Here is a 22,566-nt window from a genome sequence, read left to right as displayed (position 1 = left end):
CAAATGTTGAACCAGCCCTGCATCCCAGGAATGAATCCCGCTTGATCATGGTGAATAATTCTTTTTACATGCTGTTGAATTCGATTTGCTAGTATCTTATTGAGAATTTTTGCATCCATATTCATCAGGGATATTGGCCTGTAGTTCTCTTTTTCTACTGGGTCTCTGTCTGGTTTATGAATCAAAGTAATACTGGCTTTTAGAATGAGTCTGGAAGTTTTCCTTCCCTTTCTACTTTTTGGAATAGCTTGAGAAGGATAGGTATTATCTCTGCTTTAAACGTCTGGTAGAACTCCCTTGGGAAGCCATCTGGTCCTGGACTCTTATTTGTTGGGAGATTTTTGATAACTGATTCAATTTCTTCACTGGTTATGGGTCTGTTCAAGCTTTCTATTTCCTCCTGATTGAGTTTTGGAAGAGTGTGGGTGTTTAGGAATTTGTCCATTTCTTCCAGGTTGTCCAATTTGTTGGCATATAGTTTATCATAGTATTCCCTGATAATTGCTTGTATCTCTGAGGGATTGGTTGTAATAATTCCATTTTCATTCATGATTTTATCTATTTGGGTCATCTCCCTTTTCTTTTTGAGAAGCATGGCTAGAGGTTTATCAATTTTGTTTATTTTTTCAAAAAACCAACTCTTGGTTTCATTGATCTGCTCTACAGTGTTTTTAGATTCTATATTGTTTATTTCTGCTCTAATCTTTATTATTTCTCTTCTTCTGCTGGGTTTAGGGTGTCTTTGCTGTTCTGCTTCTATTTCCTTTAGGTGTGCTGTTAGATTTTGTATTTGGGATTTTTCTTGTTTCTTGAGATAGGCCTGGATTGCAATGTATTTTCCTCTCAGGACTGCCTTTGCTGCATCCCAAAGCGTTCGGATTGCAGTATTTTCATTTTCGTTTGTTTCCATATATTTTTTAATTTCTTCTCTAATTGCCTGGGTGACCCATTCATTCTTTAGTAGGGTGTTCTTTAACTTCCACGCTTTTGGAGGTTTTCCAGACTTTTTCCTGTGGTTGATTTCAAGCTCCATAGCATTGTGGTCTGAAAGTATGCATGGTATGATCTCAATTCTTGTATACTTATGAAGGGCTGTTTTGTGACCCAGAATGTGATGTATCTTGGAGAATGTTCCATGCGCACTCGAAAAGAAAGTATATTCTGTTGCTTTGGGATGCAGAGTTCTAAATATATCTGTCAAGTCCATCTGATCCAATGTATCATTCAGGCCCCTTGTTTCTTTATTGACCGTGTGTCTAGATGATCTATCCATTGCTGTGAGTGGGGTGTTAAAGTCCCCTGCAATTACCACATTCTTATCAATAAGGTTGCTTATGTTTGTGAGTCATTGTTTTATATATTTGGGGGCTCCCGTATTCGGCGCATAGACATTTATAATTGTTAGTTCTTCTTGATGGATAGACCCTGTAATTATTATATAATGCCCTTCTTCATCTCTTGTTACAGCCTTTAATTTAAAGTCTAGTTTGTCTGATATAAGTATGGCTACTCCAGCTCTCTTTTGACTTCCAGTAGCATGATAAATAGTTCTCCATCCCCTCACTTTCAGTCTGAAGGTGTCCTCAGGTCTAAAATGAGTCTCTTGTAGACAGCAAATAGATGGGTATTGTTTTTTTATCCATTCTGATACCCTATGTCTTTTGGTTGGCGCATTTAGTCCATTTACATTCAGTGTTATTATAGAAAGATATGAGTTTAGAGTCATTGTGATGTCGGTAGGTTTCATGCTTGTAGCGATGTCTCTGGTACTTTGTCTCACAGGATCCCCCTTAGGATCTCTTGTAGGGCTGGTTTAGTGGTGATGAATTCCTTCAGTTTTTGTTTGTTTGGGAAGACCTTTATCTCTCCTTCTATTCGAAATGACAGATTTGCTGGATAAAGGATTCTCGGCTGCATATTTTTTCTGTTCATCACATTGAAGATTTCCTGCCATTCCTTTCTGGCCTGCCAAGTTTCAGTAGAGAGATCCATCACGAGTCTTATCGGTCTCCCTTTATATGTTAGAGCACATTTATCTCTAGCTGCTTTCAGAATTTTCTCTTTATGCTTGTATTTTGCCAGTTTCACTATGATTGTCGTGCAGAAGATCGATTCAAGTTACATCTGATGGGAGTTCTCTGTGCCTCTTGGATTTCAATGCCTTTTTCCTTCCCCAGATCCGGGAAGTTCTCCGCTATGATTTCTTCAAGTACACCTTCAGCACCTTTCCCTCTCTCTTCCTCCTGTGGAATACCAATTATGCGTAGATTATTTCTCTTTAGTGCATGACTTAGTTCTCTAATTTTCCCCTCATACTCCTGGATTTTTTTATCTCTCTTTTTCTCAGCTTCTTCCTTTTCCATAATTTTATCTTCTAGTTCACCTATTCTCTCCTCTGCCTCTTCAACCTGAGCTGTGGTCGTCTCCATTTTATTTTGCAGCTCATTAATAGCATTTTTTAGCTCCTCCTGGCTGTTCCTTAGTCCCTTGATCTCTGTAGCAATAGATTCTCTGCTGTCCTCTATACTGTTTTCAAGCCCAGCGATTAATTTTATGACTATTATTCTAAATTCCCTTTCTGTTATATTGTTTAAATCCTTTTTGATCAGTTCGTTAGCTGTCGTTATTTCCTGGAGATTCTTTTGAGGGGAATTCTTCGTTTCGTCATTTTGGATAGTCCCTGGAGTGGTGCAGAACTGCAGGGCACTCCCCCGTGCTGTCTTGAATAACTTGGGTTGGCGGGCGGGGACGGGGTCAAACCTGATGTCTGCCCCCAGCCCACCGCTGGGGCCACAGTCAGACTGGTGTGTACCTTCTCTTCCCCTCTCCTAAGAGCGGGATTCACTGTGGTGAATGTGGGGTGGTGTGGCCCATCTGGGCTACTTGCACACTGCCAGGCTTGTGGTGCTGGGGATCTGGCATATTAGCTGGGGTGGATTGGCAAGGTGCACAGGGGTGGGAGGGGCAGGCTCAGCTCGCTTTTCCTTTGGAGATCCACTTCGGGAGGGGCCCTGCTGCACCGGGAGGGAGTCAGACCCGGAGGGATGGATCCGCAGAAGCACAGCGTTGGGTGTTTGTGCGGTGCAAGCAAGTTCCCTGGCAGGAACTGGTTCCCTTTGGGATTTTGGCTGGGGGATGGGTGAGGGAGATGGCGCTGGCGAGCGCCTTTGTTCCCCGCCAAGCTGAGCTCTGTCGCTGTCTGGGGCTCAACAACTCTCCCTCCGGTTGTCCTCCAGCCCTCCCGCTCTCCAAGCAGAGCTGTTAACTTATAACCTTCCAGATGTTAAGTCCTGCTTGCTGTCCGAACACACTCCGTCTGGTCCCTCCGCTTTTGCAAGCCAGACTCAGGGGCTCTGCTTTGCCGGCGGGCTGTCCTCTGCCCCAGCTCCCTCCCGCCAGTCCGTGTAGCGCGCACCGCCTCTCCGCCCTTCCAACCCTCTTCCGTGGGCTTCTCGTCTAGGCTTGGCTCCAGAGAATCTGTTCTGCTAGTCTTCTGGTGGTTTTCTGGGTTATTTAGGCAGGTGTGGGTGGAATCTAAGTGATCAGCAGAACACAGTGAGCCCAGCGTCCTCCTACGCCGCCATCCTCCTCTGGAACCATTTTTATTTTAAAACCAAGAGCCTTAGTTGGTTAAGCGTCCCACTTTGGCTGAGGTCATGATCTCATGGTTCATGAATTCGAGACCTGTGTCGCGCTCTCTGCTGTCAGTACAGAGCCTGCTTTGAATCCTCTGTCCCCCTCTCTCTCTGCCCCTCCCTGGTTCTCTCTCTCTCTCTCAAAAATAAATAAATGTTTTTTAAAAAACGCTTTAAAACCAAGAGGCTTGGAAGTCATTTAGGCCAACACCATCATTTTATAGATGAAATAATGAGGTCCAAAAAGATACATCAGTCAGGATGCCTCTGGTTGCAAGTTACAGAAAACAGAGACTCAATTTGGCATAAACAATAAGGAAGTACACTCTCCTACATAATATGAAGTCCAGACACGGCATCCCATCCCTGCTTTTCTCGGCAACATTGGGGTCATGCCACCTTCCATGTGTTAGCGTCAATTTCAGGTTGTCAGCAGAATGCCTCGACAGTTTCAGGACTTACATCAGAGTCCTAGGAGTTGGGGGAGGAGTGGGAGGAGGAGGGGAAAGCATGTCTCTTTCTTGAGTCTCTTATCAGAAGCAAAGAAACCTGACCAAGAAGCCCTAAGAAGACTTTCTCTCTTGTCACCTCCCCATTTCTCAGCAAGGGAAATGGGGTTCTAAGACTGGTTTGGTCTAAGCCTTGGACTAAGCTTGAGACAGAATGAGTGCCGAGGAGTCAAGGGTAAATAAATTGTCCATAATCACAACATAACTTTCAGATCTAAGAGATTCTTACATTTGTCCTACGACACTTGTCAGAAATTTGCTTTCTTCCTGCTCATTAATGATGGATTCGCCTCTTCTCTTTTCTCACAAACTTCTCTGGGCTGCTTACTTGATCTTTTTGTGGTTATTTTAGGCTTCTGTGGAGGCAGCACAGGGTAATGACAAGCACTGACTTCAGAGCTGGACTGCTGGGGTTCCAATATGGTCCCCACCACTTCTAACTGTGTGTGTCACCCTAGGATGTTCCTCATCTGTAAAAGGGGATGGTAGTAGAACCCACCTCCAGAGAGGCTGTGAGAATTAGACAGCCGCTACATATAAAGGGATCAGAACAATGCCTGTTACCCAGGAAGTCCCATATAAGTGTGTGCTATTAATATTCAACGGCATCTACTGCTTCTGCTTGCCTATAGCCCTTTCCCCTTCTTTCGATAAATGTTTCCATTTTCCTTTGAAGAACTACCCTTCCACTGTGCCACATACAATGTTGGCATAATTCTCAGCCAGCCTGAACTGCTCCCAGTCCCGCACTGAGGAAGGGGTGGGCACAAGGTCCAAGGGAGGTCAATCTCACCTTTTCCCTTGGAATCTGAATCTTAAACAGAATGACTCATGACAAAACAGTTAAAGGTCAGTCTCTCTGATGTCAAGGCACTGAAGAGGCTTTTTCCAAGTTCTAGACCCCCTGGAACTCCTTTTCTGCTCAAATTAGCCAAAATGGATTATATTCTTAGTGTAACTGCTATGTTGAATGAATAGGACTCTCCAAATTAAATCATCAAGTAACTTGATTTTTGTTTCTGTCTCTTTAAATCTACTCGTGAGCCTAGCTCCTCTCTTGCCCCTGCATAGGCAGCCCAGACGTTAAGACTGTGGCTCTGAAGCCAAACATTCTGGGCTCAAAATTCTAGCTCCACCTCCTGCTAATGATGTTACTCAAGGTCTCTTTGCCTCTATTTCCTTACCTGTAAAATGGGGAAATAACAACACCGACCTCACTAGGTTATTATAAAAGCTAAATGACTTCCCAAAATACCCAGAAGTGCACTTGGCGCATGGTAAGTCCTGGAAAATATTAATGCTGATGGCACTGGTGGTCCGCTGACATTGTCTTCCTTCCTCACACCCACATCAGGCCCTGACCGTTGTCATTCCTAAACCTATGCTCACGTTAGCCCTTCTCTTTCTCTAAATTCTTCAAGACATAATTAAGTCAAACTAAACCACTTCCACAAGGTCCACATGGATCTACAAAGACCGTGTGGAACCAATACTTGGTAGTATTTACAATCTGTAACAGACACCTGAGTCTTGAGTTCATATAATTTCTATTGTTTTTTTTTTTTTTTTAATTGAACCTGTGTGTAAAAATGACTATCCCCACAAGGAACGTATCCCCTAAAGGCAAGGATGATATTTTATGTTATTTTATGTTATTCATATTACTTACTTCAGACAAGGCTCATAGTAAGTTCTTAATGAGCAACTTTTGAATAGGCCCTATGACCAGCTAAAAATATTTCCAATCACAATTTCTTCTGGATTTATATAGCTGCAAGCCCACAGGCTTACGTGTTAGTATACGCACTGCCAAAGCGAGCATGTGGCCTATATTTTTTAAGTATACAAAAAGGCAGGGTATAGAACTTTCTGTTTTTTCCCACACTGGCCTATACACACCAGGCATCCAATAAATGTTATTAATTATCTAAAAAAAAAAAAAAGCTGAAAACTTCAGGAGCTGAAAATTAATTCCAGATATGATAGGAAATTCCAAATGTATCTGTTACTGTTAAGATTTCAAACAATAATGCACAAGATCCTCTTTTTAAAAAAAAATTAAAAACAGAGAAATAAGGGAAACAGATTTGCAGACACTTTTTCACCTTCTAGTACCTTTTTTTTTTCTCATAGGAATTATTGAAGGTCAAAGTAGAGGAGGTAAAACTACTGTTATCCTTTTATTGTCATGTTTCTAGAGAAATGGTTTTTTTTTGTTTTTGAAACGCTGCATAACATAAAGTACACCATCTTCTGTTACTGATTTCTCTAAGCATGTGAAAAACATACATAGGAGTAGAAACTTCTGTCATTGATGTCCGAGAGCATATTGTTGACATGCATAAAGATGGCGCCGTTTCATAGCTTTGTGGGCTATTATCTAGTCATGTGAAAAAGTCCACTGGGAAAAAGAAATTGAGTAAGGCTGGACTCATTTCCAAGTGAAACTATCTGTGGAATGGAGATGTACAAATTGATTCACTTAACCTAGCCTCAGAACAAACTTCAATTATATCCAAATGACACCTCTGTAAATGATACCTCCGTAGTTTTTGCCTTAGTGTTGTTTAATGGATATGGTTATTTCAAGGTTAGAGGAAAAAATGCTTTTTTCTAAAGGCTATCCGCTATGAGTTTTTCAACCAGTCCAACTCTTCATTGTTTCCTTCCTACAAAAACAGTTGGTCTCAGCGAAAAAGAAAGGGGAAGAGAGAGAAGGATGAGGGAAAACAAACAAACAAACAAACAAACAACAATCCCTGTTTATCTTACTTGGGTTGTGCAAGACAGCCTGGCGCAACCATACTCTGACTCTTCTCTTCATTCTGGAGTGCCGTAAGCTCTACCATGTTAACCATCACATCGTTGGTGTGGCCCGGGAGCTGGGGAAGCACTGAAATGATCTTCTCTACCAAGTTGTCTCCATGATGTCCAGTTGCTCCTGTTTAAGCAGACAACAAAATATAAACTCACAAAAATATAAACTCACAAAATGGAGAACATAAACTCACAAAACTCAAAAAAAGCTGTATTAATGCTCTATAATGGCCCTTCCATCAAGAATAACACACACACACACATATATATATATACACATACATATATATGCTTTCTGTCACATAAATCACAAGCCTAGCATTTTACCCTCCATAAGACTAATCAAGCTCACAATTACCTAGTCAACCCATGCCTTGTGTTTTGGACTTAAGGCTCCATGAGGGCATGCACTGGGTCTTCTCTGGCTACTACTATATTCCTAGCACCTAGCACAGTGCCGATATACAGTAGGTATCAATAGGTATTTAATATATAAATAAATAATCAGCATATATTCAGCCAAGAAAATAGTGTCATTGGATGATACTATTGTAAGATTTTAGAGCCAAACTTTATTTTACTGATGAAAACTTCACAACGCAGAGGGCTTAGAGACCTGACCAAGAATAGCAAATCTCCCCTCTGCTAGAACCTTATCTTCATAATGGCAACTCTTTATCTAGTTCACCCTGTACCCAGCATGTCTAGCAGGCAACTTGGCAGCTAGTAGGCTCTTGCTAAATATTTCTTAGATCATGGGAAAACTAAATGAATGAATGATAACAGTTTGTAATGATACAAGCATTTATAAAGTGCTTTCTGCGTACAACACACGGTTCTAGGTACTTCACATCCATTAACTCTTTCAATAACAAATGACTGAGGACCTCAAATTGAAATTCAAGACTAATGAGACAGTGTAATATTTTTTCCATGAAACCAAGTTATCTTTCCAAAAGCCATCATTGTTTGGGTTACCTCCTTCCCACAACGGGTAGGACTTGGCAAATCTTGTTTTGATCCCACCCATTCTAAATCAGTCAACTTCTTGTTTCCTAATGTCTCTCTGTCTCTACCTCTATCTGTTCTTCTTGCCACATCACATTGATTGGACAGAACTAGGTAGAAAACAACAAATCAAGAATCCAAGGAATCCTCATCACCATTACCACCATCTTCATCACAATAGCTAATATTTACTGAGAGCCTGTGATGAACCAGGTATTAGGTTTCATACCGTACATTTATTATCCACTTAATTCTTACGATAACTCTAATAGATGGGTATTATGCTCATGTACAGAGTAGAAGATTTAGCTTAAGTAACTTGCTCAGGAATATGTAACTTGCAAGATACAGAGCAAGAACTGAAACTCAAGAGGCAGAAACCACCAAAACCACACTATTATGAACAAAAACAACAACAAAAACAGGTCCATAAAAATGACTCAAGACAGAGCCAACATGAGTGCTTCTAAGGTGACTTCTAATGGTAAAGAGGAAAGAGTTCTTGTACCATCTGTAGAATATTCATTTATTAAGCTTAGAAGGAACCATATCTTATTATGCTATCTAGGTTTATGGTTGTCCCCTTAGCACTCAGACTTACAAGCTCCTCACTTAATTCTTGCTGAGGGCCGCCTGGGTGACTCAGTCGGTTAAGCGTCCGACTTTGGCTCAGGTCATGATCTCACAGTTCATGGGTTCAAGCCCCACATCGGGTTCTGTGCTGACAACTCAGAGCCTGGAGCCTGCTTCAGATTCAGGGTCTCCCTCTCTGTCTTCCCCTCCCACACTCACACTCTATCTCTCTCTAAAAAAAAAATGAATAAACATTAAAAAAAATTTTTTTAATAATAAATTCTTGCTGAATGAATGCCTAGTGAATATAAATGTCCTGAGATCCAAATGGGGGTCAGAGGGCCTTAAGTGAATTCTATCTTTAAGTCTGGAATGGAGATACTAGGATTACCTCATAGCATCATGAATTTCTCTTCACTAGTTCCCTCATCACTCACTAAAAATTTTTGAAAATATCCACTCATCATTAAAATAGTATTTCTTTGAACTTAGTGTCCCAAATCTGAACCCCGCACTAAGCTATTCTTATTTTTCAACTGCTATTTGTTGACACATGGCACGCACAAGTGGTATACATATGCTACCATTCTTCCCCAATTTCTTAAGCCTCTACAGTCTGGCTGCTTCTCACTCCTCCCCTATGACAAACTCAGGGGTCTTTGTTAAGTTTCAGTACATTAAACCCTCTGCAAATTGTTAACTAATCCATCCCTCTTGAAACTCTCCAAATATGAGAAGTCAAAATACAACATACTTATTTTTCCTCAAGTTTTAAACCTGATAGTTATTTCTACAGAGCCAAAGTATCATTCATACGCTTAAAATATTATGTCTTAACATCTTAAACATTCAAAGGAGGGAGGGATGCCTGGGTGGCTCAATGGGTTAAGTATCTGACTCTTGATTTTGGCTCAGGGCATGATCTCATGGTTTGGTTTGTGAGATCAGGTCCCGAATTGGGCCTGGGATGATAGCACCTAGACTGCTTGGGATTCTCTCTCTCCCTTTCTCTCTGCCTCTTTCCCCATTTGTATGCTTGCTCTCTCTCTCTCTCTCTCTCTCTCAAAATAAATAGATAAAACATTTAAAAATAAGAAAAGTAAAGGAATAAAATAGAATTTTTTTTACAATTATGGTATATATATTGAAGCAGTCCTCAAATTATGATTTTTATTTTCTTCTAATTATAGCCTCTAAACTTCCCATGGTGAATATACATTCCTGTTGTAAAAAGAATAAAAAATATGTTGTTACACACACACACACACACACACACACACACACACCAACATTTTAACAAGGGTTATCTTTGGATAGTAGGATATTTTGGTTGATATAAACTCTACCTAAACATTTTTTCCTAATATTTTCTAGAAGGTGCACATCAGACTTACCTACCTGGAAAAATAATTTACATTCTATCAGTTACTGTTTCTACTATTATATCAGAGAATTAATAAAATGTTAAATTTACACAGACATAATCACTCAGCTTCTTAGATTTAGTCAAAAGGATATGTATATCTAGCATACTTGATAATGACAGATAAAGCAGGTATGGGCTTTCAACCAATTGTCCTGCTCTTCTGAATACAATTTCTTCCATCTCTGGCTTCGGTTGTCTGGTTCAAGATTCATTTTTTACATTTAACTAGTGCTATTTATATGACCCAAAAAAGACTAAGAATTCAGGGCCTCTCAATGTCACAATAACTTCAGATTCTTCTTTTATGAAATGAATAAAATGGAAAGACTTGTATCACAGTTAAATTTTCAGAGAACTTAATTTTTCCTTTATTACAGAAATTAAAAAATATTATTTGAAAAGCTGAAGAATGGAAATCAACCAGAACCCAGTTATTTTGGCCAACAGCAATGTGGTCTAGTATAGCCACAGAGTGTTTTATTTCCCAATGCCATCTTTTCCAGGGTGCGTGTAGGAAAAAGAAATTGGAGGCATGGGTTCTAGTGGTCCCACAGTTCACTAGTTCCCTGTGTAATCTGAGGCAACTTCCATAAATGTGGTACTATCTTACCAAGCTATAAACTCAGAGTTGGTCCAACTGACGCCTAAATATCTTCAAACCTCAAGACTTGAAATCCTATGTTAAGTCAATTGCTTCAAGGGCTAAACTCGTTTAGGTAACAGCACCAGAAAAATACCAATCCTGCATTATTCTGTGGATCATATGTGAATGTATATGGTAGTATCATTATCATAAGGCAGGTAACATCTTCACTCGCCTCTACTCAAACAGAATAAAGTGAGAAGCAAGAATTTAGACGTCCTCATTAACACTGTACTGGAATTAAAATAAAATATACATACGTATACATATACATATACACATACACATACATATACGAGCCCTCACAAGAGCTTAGTCACACTATACTGAGGCTAAAAAGATAGAAATGCAACAATAGCATTTTCCAACATACTCACAAACAGAATATTTTGAGGTTGTGCATATTATCCCTTTGGGTTGAGATAGAGTTACTGGACTCTTTGAATTAGGATATTCAAAGACTCACTTCCTTGCTGATTGCCCATCATTCCTTCTCAAGAATCTGTGACTCTCTTTCATTATTTTGAGATGTTTCAGTATTTTATTATAGTTCTGTCTTGTAAGAACAATATATGTATTACTCCTAACGTTCCCTTCTACGTAGAAGGACAACAATTCGCATAAGACTCCCAAAATTGCTTTACGTCCTTTAGTCAATCACTTTTCCCCTGGACTCTCCGGTTCTGTTCTACTTGCTACTCCTAGGATAGGCTCTGCCCTTGGGAAGAAGGAAAAAGACTCGCTCTGGTTCAGTCCTGCTGTTGTGTGGGTAAACCTTTCAATTCTGGGATTCAGTGTTAGGAAGTCACTTGTCCATAGACATAAGCCACATTCCTTATACTGCATCCATAATAAAACAAGTATTTTCACCTCCACCTGGCAACTTCTTATCCCATATTCAGTTGACTCACAATCTGGATGGGGAAAGCGGTGTTAGGTTATCAGATCTCTAATACTACTATTACAAGTATTACTGGCACCACTGTTTTTTAACACTACCTATGGCTGTCTCACATCAGTCAAATCGAGTACAAAGGGTGTGTATTAGATACTGCATACCCGTCAAAAGCCCACTCAAGGATTCCATACTATCAGGTAGGATTTTGCAGGGGAAGGGGTTGGGGGTAGGATAATCATAAGGCAGTATATATACAAGTTTATTCAATAAATACCTTTCCCCACACAGAAATCTTGGATAAGAGAATCACATAACATTCATTATACTGCCCCTAACTTGAATCCTCTCCTACCTTCCCTATCGCAGAATCCCTATGGATTCTGCAACTGCCCAGGCTAGAAAACTTGGCATATCTTCTCTTAATCCTCCCCATTATATCAGCCACCACACTGATAATTCTCTCATTTAAATACTTAACGACTCCTTTCCTCATTCTTTCCAATATTGACTCAGTTTAAAGTTACATCATTTCTCACCTAAATGTTATAATGGTCTTCTGATCAATCTCCAAAATGTCTTGATTGTGGGTGTTGGTTTCACGACTGTCTGTTGTTGACAAAACTACACACTAAAACTGATGAATATTACTATATGTAAACTATGCTTTAATAAACTGGACTACAAAAAAAGCAAGCAAAACAACAGCAACAAAAAACCCACCCCATCAGAGTCTGACTCACCTCTCAGTTCCCACTTTGGAATCAATAGATCCATCCCCGACACTGTCCACCAGAAAACTCATTCAACAGGAAATGTGTGCCTGTACTTTGCCTGCCTAAAAATTTCTTACGACTCCTCACTGAGCATTAAATTTAAGGCTTTTGGAAAATGGCCCTAACCTCCTTCCTCATTATCCCCATCACCCTTTCTCATCTTTTACCACTCCTTCATTCATCCCAACCTTCATGCACCTTAAGCCCTAATAAAAAATGATCTAAAAAGGATTCCCAGAACAACCTATGCCCCTTCTTATATCTTTGCACATGTGGGGAGCTTTTAAAAGAATTCTGATTCTAGCCTGCCCACCAGACCCATTTTTACTTTTTTTTAAATATGAAATTTATTGTCAAATTGGTTTCCATACAACACCCAGGGCTCATCCCAACAGGTGCCCTCCTCAATGCCCATTACCCACTATCCCCTCCCTCCCACCCCCATCAACCCTCAGTTTATTCTGTTTTTAAGAGTCTCTTAGGAAGACCCATTTTTAAAAATCAGACTTTCTGGGGTGGTTCGAAGGTGAAACTAGATTGAGAACCACTGACTTAGAAATGGTGACCCCCTTAAAGGAGAATTTTGTACCTAAACCTTATGAAGGCACATGCCATTCACTCTAACTTGCTGAGCTTTGGGCATTTTCATTTGGTTCTCAGTCTCTCATGGACAATAGCTTTGACTGATCTTTCCATTAGCACTTCTCAAACTTTACTGCACTTTCAAATCACCTAAAGATCCTGTTAAAATACAGATTCTGATTCATAAGTGTGGGGTGAGGCCTGAGATTCTGCATATTTAATTAGCTTCAGTTAAGCTAAGGCTTTTTTTTTTAATATATGAAATTTATTGTCAAATTGGTTTCCATACAACACCCAGTGCTCATCCCAAAAGGTGCCCTCCTCACTACCCATCACCCACCTTCCCCTCCCTCCCACCCCCCATCAACCCTCAGTTTGTTCTCAGTTTTCAACAGTCTCTTATGTTTTGGCTCTCTCCCACTCTAACCTCTTTTTTTTTTTTCCTTCCCTTCCCCCATGGGTTTCTGTTAAGTTTCTTAGGATCCACATAAGAGTGAAACCATATGGTATCTGCCTTTCTCTGTATGGCTTATTTCACTTAGCATCACACTCTCCAGTTCCATCCACGTTGCTACAAAAGGCCATATTTCATTCTTTCTCATTGCCACGTAGTACTCCATTGTGTATATAAACCACAACTTCTTTATCCATTCATCAGTTGATGGACATTTAGGCTCTTTCCATCATTTGGCTATTGTTGAGAGTGCTGCTATAAACATTGGGGTACAAGTGCCCCTATGCATCAGTACTCCTGTATCCCTTGGATAAATTCCTAGCAGTGCTATTGCTGGGTCATAGGGTAGGTCTATTTTTAATTTTCTGAGGAACCTCCACACTGCTTTCCAGAGCGGCTGCACCAATTTGCATTCCCACCAACAGTGCAAGAGGGTTCCCGTTTCTCCACATCCTCTCCAGCATCTATAGTCTCTTGATTTGTTCATTTTGGCCACTCTGACTGGCGTGAGGTGATATCTAAAAATATGGAATGCTTCACGAATTTGCGTGTCATCCTTGCGCAGGGGCCATGCTAATCTTCTCTGTATCGTTCCAATTTTAGTATATGTGCTGCCGAAGCGAGCACTAAGCTAAGGCTTTAAGTCCCCAGGACATACTGAGTAGTGAGGCTTTATGTCACTATCACCTAGCACAGAAGCTGCACATAAAAATTGCTCAACAAGCATTTATGAAATGAATAGGTATCATCCATACCATTCTTTACACTTTGCTAAGTGACCAAAATTGTAGCGATGTGGCAGAATCATCATAGAAATCTCACTTATTCTGCTTTTTTTTTTTAATGTTTATTTATTTTTGAGAGAGAGAGACAGAGACAGAGTGCAAGCAGGGGAGGAGCAGAGAGAGAGGGAGACACAGAATCCAAAGCAGGCTCCAGGCTCCAAGCTGTGAGAAGAGAGCCCAACGCGGGGCTCGAACTCACGAACCGCGAGATCATGACCTGAGCCAAAGTCGGACGCTTAACTGACTGAGCCACCCAGGCGCCCCTCACTTATTCTGCTTTTTGTTTTTTTCTCTAGGTATGACAGAATGCAGCTCCTGACAAATGGCTAGCTCTTACCAACTCTCATGTCCTTTAGTGGCAGGTGAGAGGTCAGGTAAGAGAATTCTTCTGGGTTACATGTGTGACAACTCATTCTTGTATTCATGTTCTTAGCCTTAGGGAGAAAACACATATTTGAAGTAATAAAACTTAAGTCATTTTTTTTTAATTTTTTTTTCAACGTTTATTTATTTTTGGGACAGAGAGAGACAGAGCATGAACGGGGGAGGGGCAGAGAGAGAGGGAGACACAGAATCGGAAACAGGCTCCAGGCTCTGAGCCATCAGCCCAGAGCCTGACGCGGGGCTCGAACTCACGGACCACGAGATTGTGACCTGGCTGAAGTCGGACGCTTAACCGACTGCGCCACCCAGGCGCCCCAAAACTTAAGTCATTTTAAATGCATATCATTAATTATTAAAAGTAAGAAACATTTTCCACTGCCCAATATATACCAGGCACTGTTTTAGGAGATAGATGTGTTAACTTATTTTACCCTCTCAATGACCCTCTGAGTGGGTATCTTCATTTTACAGATCAGGAAACTGAGACCTAGAAGTTGGGCACTTGCCCAAGGACCTACGACTAGGAAGAAGCAGAGCTAAGACCACCCTACCTAACCACTCATGCCTATTATACAACCTAGGGAGCAGTAGCAGCAGCCTTATATTGAGGCTCTACCTCAATCCCCTCACTCCTTCCGTTTATGATCCCGTATGACATAAGTCTGATCACGTCACATCGTAGTTCGAAACTCCCCAATACTCCTATCATACTTTGGCTTTTACACTAAGTCCTTACTCTGCCCTACAGTGCATTCCTTCTGCCGATCTCTCCAACTTCATCTCCTACCACAAGCCCTCCGTGTTTGCAGGACAAGCTGAAGGGATCCACACTGACCTCCTACTGTTCTTCAAACATGTCAAACATATTCCCACCTCAGATCCTTTGCACCTGCCACTGGGTCTTTATGTTCTACAACAAGACAGCCACACAGCTTGCTTCTCCTCTTCTTTCCATCTCTGCTCAAATGTCACATCCTCAGAAAGGCCTTCTCCAGCTATGCAATGCAAAATGGAAATCCTATCACTTTTTAATCTTACCCACTATATTAGTTATATATTGAATGAATGAATGAATGAATGAATGATTTCATATCCTTCCAACAGCACTTCAAGGTCACCATTTTACCCTGTTCACAAATGAGAAAACCCTCAAAGCTCAATGAAGAGCAAACAGCAACTAAGCCACTTAAGCCAGAACTTGAAGTTATTATACTGATGTGCATTTAACACCAGCAACATCATCAGTCTTCTAAGTCTTCTCAATCATACCTCACACTTGTGTTTTATTTTAAACCATATCCTCTGAACTCTAAAATATTCGCTGATTATTTTGTATTTTGTGGAAAATCAGATTGGGGGAAGAAAGAATAAATCGCTTTTCTGAACACGATGGCAGGATTGGAGCCCAACAACTGTGTTTAGTCTCTGAAGCTGCTGGCTGGATACCCTCTCAGCAGCATCTCTACTATCTAGCACAAGAGTTTCCAAACTTTTCTCTGTAGTAACGTATATGAGATGGGTTATGAGCACAGGCTCTGGAGTTAACTGTCAAGGTTCAAATCCTGACTGCCACTTACTAACTTGTGTGATCTTGGGCAAGTTACATAACTCCTCAATTTCTCTGTTTCCTCATTTGCAAAGTGGGGATAATTATAATACCTCAAACAACTATTGTGAAAATCAAAGGAGCTGAAATATGCAGAGTGGTGAGAAAAGTAATATGCTCTCAAATGTTAGCTGCTAACAGTCTCAAATTTCAATACTTTAACAAATAATATATACATCTTAAAACAAATATAAATGCATCAGTGTATCATAATCCCAGGAATAAGAGCCACCCTTTGGATTGGAAGTAAATCTTTAATCGAATGGATGTATTTTAAAAGTTTACATGAAACTAAAATTTAGAAGAATTGAACCAGGAGAGGAAATTTAAATCCCAGATTTACTGCCACCTCCTGTCTTTCAATTTTGAACTTGAAGATTATCAGCAAAGCACTCTAGTCAGTCTTAAGAACCACAAAACAATGGAAAGGAAACCAGACTCAAACCTTTTAGGGATTCATAAATCACATCCACCTTTTTAATTCTCCCTTGAAACAAACTGGAAGACAGAATAGTCCACAGAACGTTGTACTTAGATGCCCTGTGCAAACATGCCTGACGCACCCTGAAACAGGGACCCAAGCTTCCGGGTGGTCTAGACATGGCAAAAGTAAGCCAAAATCATAGCAAACAGACATCAGCAGCCATTTGCTTCTCAAATAATTACAACAAATTTTCTGTATTTCTACTGCATTTTAGTGTTTCTATAGTTGAGAGTTTATTAACTGCTTCAGGAGAGTAAGGAAATTGTCTATCTTGTTTATCACTGTTTCCCTATACCTGGAAAAATAACTGGCACGTAGTAGGCCTTCAATAAATGTTTATACCAACTATTAGGCAAATTAGTATTACTCTCCACAAAGGTGATGACAAGAGATGAGAAAGAAATTTATTTGTACTGTAAGCAAGATGTTAAGAATGACAGATATTTATGAATTATTGGAGGTTGTTTTTGGTAGTGCTAATTTATTCTAAGAAGGTATATAAGCATATAAATTTTCTAATGGTAAATTGTCAAGGATGTTATCCACAATATTAAACAACTAATAAAAAATTAATATATGTACATGAAAATTAACACCTAACTCAAACCCTGAAAAATGTATTTCCTTTTGATCCCTATATTAAAACTGCTGTCAAGTAATTTAAATTGAAACTCCAAGTATTCAACTCATTCCAACAATTTCCAATCATCTTTTAATTTTTAGAAACTGTTGGTATCATCTTCTAAAAAAAAAATGTTTTTAATGTTCACTTATTTTTGAGACAGAGAGAGAGCGTGAGTGGGGTAGGGGCAGAGAGAGGGAGACATGGAATCCGAAGCAGGCTCCAGGCCCTGAGCTGTCAGCACAGAACCCAACGTGGGGCTTGAACTCATCAACTGCGAGATCAAGACCTCAGCCAAAGTCAGACACCTAACCGACTGAGCCACCCAGGTGTCCCTGGTGTAATCTTTTAGATGCTGCAGCTATCACTGGATAAGCAAAGCACCAATCTAAGTCACAATCTGATTTAAGAAACCACACCAAACTCTTGTAACAGCTTCTCCATTAAATGTATTGTCATGACTCCCAGGTCCTTATTCTTGTTACATCCCAGACAGATCAGGAAAAAATTTGAGCATGGTGATCAGGTATGTTCCTGGACACCATAGAGACTGGACCAACGACAGAGAGCACCCATGCTAACAATAATGCCACCAATACCATCCACCTACCACCCCATTCAGTTTGGGACCACCTTGGAGGAGGGCAAGTGTTGCATTCCCACAGCCATCACTGCCACCACCCCTCGCTGTCTCAGTACCCTCAGCAGCTCTGGGGGACCAGCTGTCTCCACACCAACACTCCAACACTCTCCTAGGTCCTATCACTCTTCTCTACTGGGCAACAGTAGTGGGGGACTTGCAGTCCCAAAAAGCAGAGGATTTCTCTCTACTCACTAGTACAGAATTTAAATGTTTAAAAAACAGGTTTGACAACACAGCTATGTACCAACTGAAAATCAGTCCGGAATATTTCCAACAGGAGGTCATAAGAGTATGTTGAAACATCTTTGATACAAATGAATCATTAATCTGTTCATCTGGAAGACAATTTGAGTGATTATTGAAAAGGTATCCATTAAAAAGACTAATTTTGGGGCGCCTGGGTGGCTCAGTTGGTTGAGCGTCCGACTTCGGCTGAGGTCATCATCTCGCGGTCTGTGAATTCGAGCCTCGCATCAGGCTCTGTGCTGACAGCTCAGAGCCTGGAGCCTGCTTCAGATTCTGTGTCTCCCCCTCGCTCTCTGCCCCTCCCCACTCATGCACTGTCTCTCTTTCTCCGTCAAAAATAAACATTTAAAAAAATAAAAATAAAAAGACATTAATTTATAAATTACTAGGACCACAAGAACAAACTAATCCCAATTAGGGTTACAGAGTAGCTAGAAAAAGGTGGTCAGGGAAGCCTTGCCTGAGAAGCAGAAATCTGAGCAGAGATTCCAAAATGTCAACAAGAAAGCCACGTAGATACGTGAAGGAAGAACATTCCAAGCTGAGCTGCAGAACTAACTTCAAAGGCCCTGAGGCTGGGACATACTTGGCATGTTGAGGGATGGCCAGGTAGCCAGTGAGGTGGGAGACTAATGTGTGAAGGGAGATCAATGAGAGATGAGGTAGGAGAGGTATACGCAGGCAGGTCTTGTAATGGCCTTGAAAACAATGGTAAAGAATTTGGATTTGACAGAGGGTGTGATGGAAGGCTGTGGGAAGATGGTCAGCAAGCAAATGGCATGTCAGATTTCCATATTCATGGTGATTACACAAGAACCTGTATTATCCGTGTATCTTTTGTATGTCTTAATATTTTTTTATATTTTTTACTCTCTGCGTCCTCTACTCCACTGTGTCAAATGCTGCTTTGAGAGGGAGTAAAATGAATCCTGATAATTGAACATTGGATTTGGCAATATGGAGGCCATCAATGATCTTGATGGAGATTTGAAATTGCTGGGAAGCACGGGGGGGGGGGGGGGAGACTAACTGAAGGGGACTCAAGGGAAAATTGGAGCAGATGATTGTAGAGACAGCAAGTACAGACAACTCTTTCAAGTTTGCTGTAAAATGGAGCAAGAAATAAAACAAGTTGGAGGACCATGAGGGGCTGAGAAAAAAGATGCTACATTCTGTTTGTACGTTGACTGGAAAAATCCAGTAGAAAAGATTTTTTTTTAATGATGATCTAGGAATAGGGGAGGGTACGTATCAGAGGTAAATCTTTGAGAGAAGTGAAAAGGGAAAGGACCTAGTCTGCAAAGGTGAAGAAGTTGTCATTAGATAGCAGCAGAGACAGTACCTCTCTTTTTAATACAAAGAAAGAAAAATATGTGGGTGCAGATATACCACATTTGGTGATGGGAATGCATGGAAGTTTTCTGATGGCTTATATTTTCAAGAGTCATATACAAGAAAGAGATGCCTAAGACTTAACAGAACTGTTGCTATGATGCTGGACAGCCAGGACACTAAAGTTTGCCTAACTGAAGTCAGAACGGTGGGGGAGGGGCACAAAACTATGTGACAGTTCATTGTGAAACAATCTGTCCTATTTGGGGCGTAAGGAAATAGAATTATAAACAGTATACACCACACACTCAAAAATTCAACCAGCATAAACTCCTCAGGTGCTTTTTAATCCTTTTAAGAGTTCTGGGTGGTTACAGTTATACTTAAATCACACTGACAGACTAGACACCTGTTTTTTCTGGTCACATAATTAAGCTGACATCTCAGTATTCTCATTTAGCTTACTTTCTATTTTATGATCTGAAAATTAATCTTACAAGGTCAAAGACTCAAATACAGCTATTGTGGTTTTTACAACTTCATTCCACTGTTTTTCCGATCTCCTCAGAAGAATGCTTGCCAAGGTCAGTTTCCTGATCATTCTCCCTGAATTTGGGTGTGGCCAGACTATACTACTAGTAACATTACATCTACCTAATTAGAGAATCATAAAGTTGACCTTTGAAAATATGCACATGTCACTATCAGAAAGTGTTTTCTCTTCATCTATTTTAAAGGTTACATTTGTTCTCTACACATATAAATGATTGATACATTATTAAAATTTGAGATGACCTACCAAATCTTCGATAGAATGAGAGCTAAGAATCAATCAATGAAAATTTTTTCTACAATTGTGGTTAGTCTCAACTGTATTTAATCTCAAGATATCCAATTAAATACAAGTGAATCTTCAATAGAATGAGAGCTAAGAATCAATCACTGAACATTTGAAAATATTTTCTACAATTGTGGTTGGTCTCAACTGTATTTAATCTCAAGATATTCAATTAAATACAATTGCATTTAATCTCAAAATATTCAACTAAATACAATTGCATTTAATCTCAAGATATTTAAGTGTTTATAACACTCATTTAAAGAGACCTAAAACTAAACTGTCTGTGATAATTTCATGTATTGTACAGTTTCCCTTGCACTGGTTCATCTGTCAACATCTCTCCCACAAATTAGAGCCGTCTTATGAAGCATTACTGTGAATACTGGCATCTGCACATTTCTTTTTTTTTTTCTTTTGAAATCTGCTAAAATTTTCTTTTTTTTCAATATATGAAATTTATTGTCCAATTGGTTTCCATACAACACCCAGTGCTCATCCCAAAAGGTGCCCTCCTCAATACCCATCACCCACCCTCCCCTCCCTCCCACCCCCCATCAACCCTCAGTTTGTTCTCAGTTTTCAACAGTCTCTTATGCTTTGGCTCTCTCCCACTCTAACCTCTTTTTTTTTTCCTTCCCCTCCTCCATGGGTTTCTGTTAAGTTTCTCAGGATCCACATAAGAGTGAAAACATATGGTATCTGTCTTTCTCTGTATGGCTTGTTTCACTTAGCATCACACTCTCCAGTTCCATCCACGTGCATCTGCACATTTCTAAAAGGTTCCCAGGTGTACAGTTCTCCTCCATGTCGGCATAATTCCATGTCCCCAGTATCTTTAGCTACATGTAGTTGTTGTTTAACAAAGCAGTGCATGTTAAAGATGTATTTACCCGTTACAGCGTTTAACAAATTGACTACTGTAATTGCTAATTTGCTTGTGTGTATTCCCCTCTAGATGACAAACTCTGTGGGATCAGGGGCTGTATCCATCTAGTTGATCTCTGTATCCTCAACTTGACATATAGTAAGAGGTCAATAAAGCATATGCTGAATCAGTGAAAGTCCCAAAACTTTGGAGAGTGGTTAGGAAGACCCACAGCAACCCCACTTACCCGTGAGATCCAGAGTTCTGTCCACAAAGACCACTGATGCCCTGCCTGTGGCAGTCTTCCTCCTGTTCTTGGCAGGGGCATAATTAGCCAGATCTGCAGCGATGATCCGACTGAGGGAACCTACGGCAAAACACTCCTCCCGCACCCCGAAATGCTCACACAGAGAACTGAGGCCTGACACCAGGCACCTGATCTGCAGAAACAGCTCAGGGGTCAGGGCCGTGGCATCCACCTCACTCAGGCTTCCTAGCCTCCTCTTGTCCGGTCGGGCGCTGTTAAGGAGATGCACATCCTGGGGGAGCAATGGAAAAAGGGAAGCAAAGGCTGGAGTCAAGGCAAGGTGGGGAGCCACAGGGGCGAGCAACAACGGGACGTGCAGCACCTCGGCGGTGTAGTTCATATTGCCCATCCACTCACACAGCTTCTCCTCCAGTTGCTCGAACACCGGCTGCTGCCCTTCCAGCTCGGCCGCTGCAGCCGCCGGCACGTGATTAGCGGTGAGGTGGACAGCGTGGTTCACGGCTGTGACCACCACACAGTACTGGAAGTGACTGCGACAGATGATATCCCGTAGGGTCTCCACGGTCCGGCCTTTCAGCAGGCAGCTCAACACAAACACCGCCTTAGGCTGCTTGGCTCCACCACCAACTGCGGCGGGCTCGAACTCCCGCAGGTGACACTCAGGACCTCCCACCGCCTCCAGAAGCCGCGTGGATCCGCAGCCCCAGTGCAGGCTCTCGGCGCAAGCGGCGTCCAGGTAGACCAAAGCCCGTTTCACTTTGGCCAGCACCTTCTCCCAGCTTTGCTGGGTAAAGGACAGCACGCCCGGGGCGCTCATGGTTGGGGGCTCGCAGACTCCGGGCGCTCGAGTGCAGGAACTTCTTTCAGAACTCACAGCTTCCGGGAATTGGGCTCCTGAAGGCTTTGACAGTCAACACAGTACACGTGGTGCTGCCTCTGACTTGTCCAGTGTCCGCGCATATTGATGACGTAGCGGAGCGTGATTGGCTGGCGCGGAGAACTTGCGGAAGGACGATGGGGGCTGGGGAGAAGAGGGCAGGGCTGTGTGGCTCCTGGGTGATTCGGAAGGGCTGGGCCTCGCTAAACTGTTTTCTTCTCCTCTCCCTCTGGGCTCAGGTTCCCTTACCCTGCGTGTTGAGAAATCTCTGGGATAATAAAAGCGAATCCGAAAT

General features: G+C 41.2%; 1 protein-coding gene and 1 non-coding gene across 3 annotated transcripts in view; both read right to left on the bottom strand.

Annotated features, from left to right (window-relative positions):
* The window catches only part of SCFD2 (sec1 family domain containing 2), a 399,088-nt gene extending 376,732 nt beyond the window's left edge, over positions 1-22,356 (bottom strand). The window contains exons 1-2 of one of the 2 annotated variants that reach the window (XM_027056729.2): positions 21,374-22,356; positions 6,917-7,085 (exon numbers count right to left, since the gene is read on the bottom strand). In XM_027056729.2, coding sequence (XP_026912530.1) covers positions 6,917-7,085; positions 21,374-22,211 — 1,007 coding nt within the window. In that variant the 5' untranslated portion in view covers positions 22,212-22,356. The remainder of the gene's footprint in view (positions 1-6,916; positions 7,086-21,373) is intronic. The other variant, XM_015082196.3, reaches the window with a different exon arrangement.
* On the bottom strand, positions 13,839-13,945 carry LOC113601020 (U6 spliceosomal RNA). Its single transcript, XR_003422150.1, has one exon. It is a non-coding gene; the product is annotated as a U6 spliceosomal RNA (small nuclear RNA).
* Positions 22,357-22,566: the final 210 nt, after the last annotated feature.

This window comes from Acinonyx jubatus, chromosome B1, assembly GCF_027475565.1.
Source record: "Acinonyx jubatus isolate Ajub_Pintada_27869175 chromosome B1, VMU_Ajub_asm_v1.0, whole genome shotgun sequence".
NCBI classification, from domain to species: Eukaryota; Metazoa; Chordata; class Mammalia; order Carnivora; family Felidae; genus Acinonyx; species Acinonyx jubatus.
This window is presented reverse-complemented; position numbering and strand designations above follow the sequence as displayed.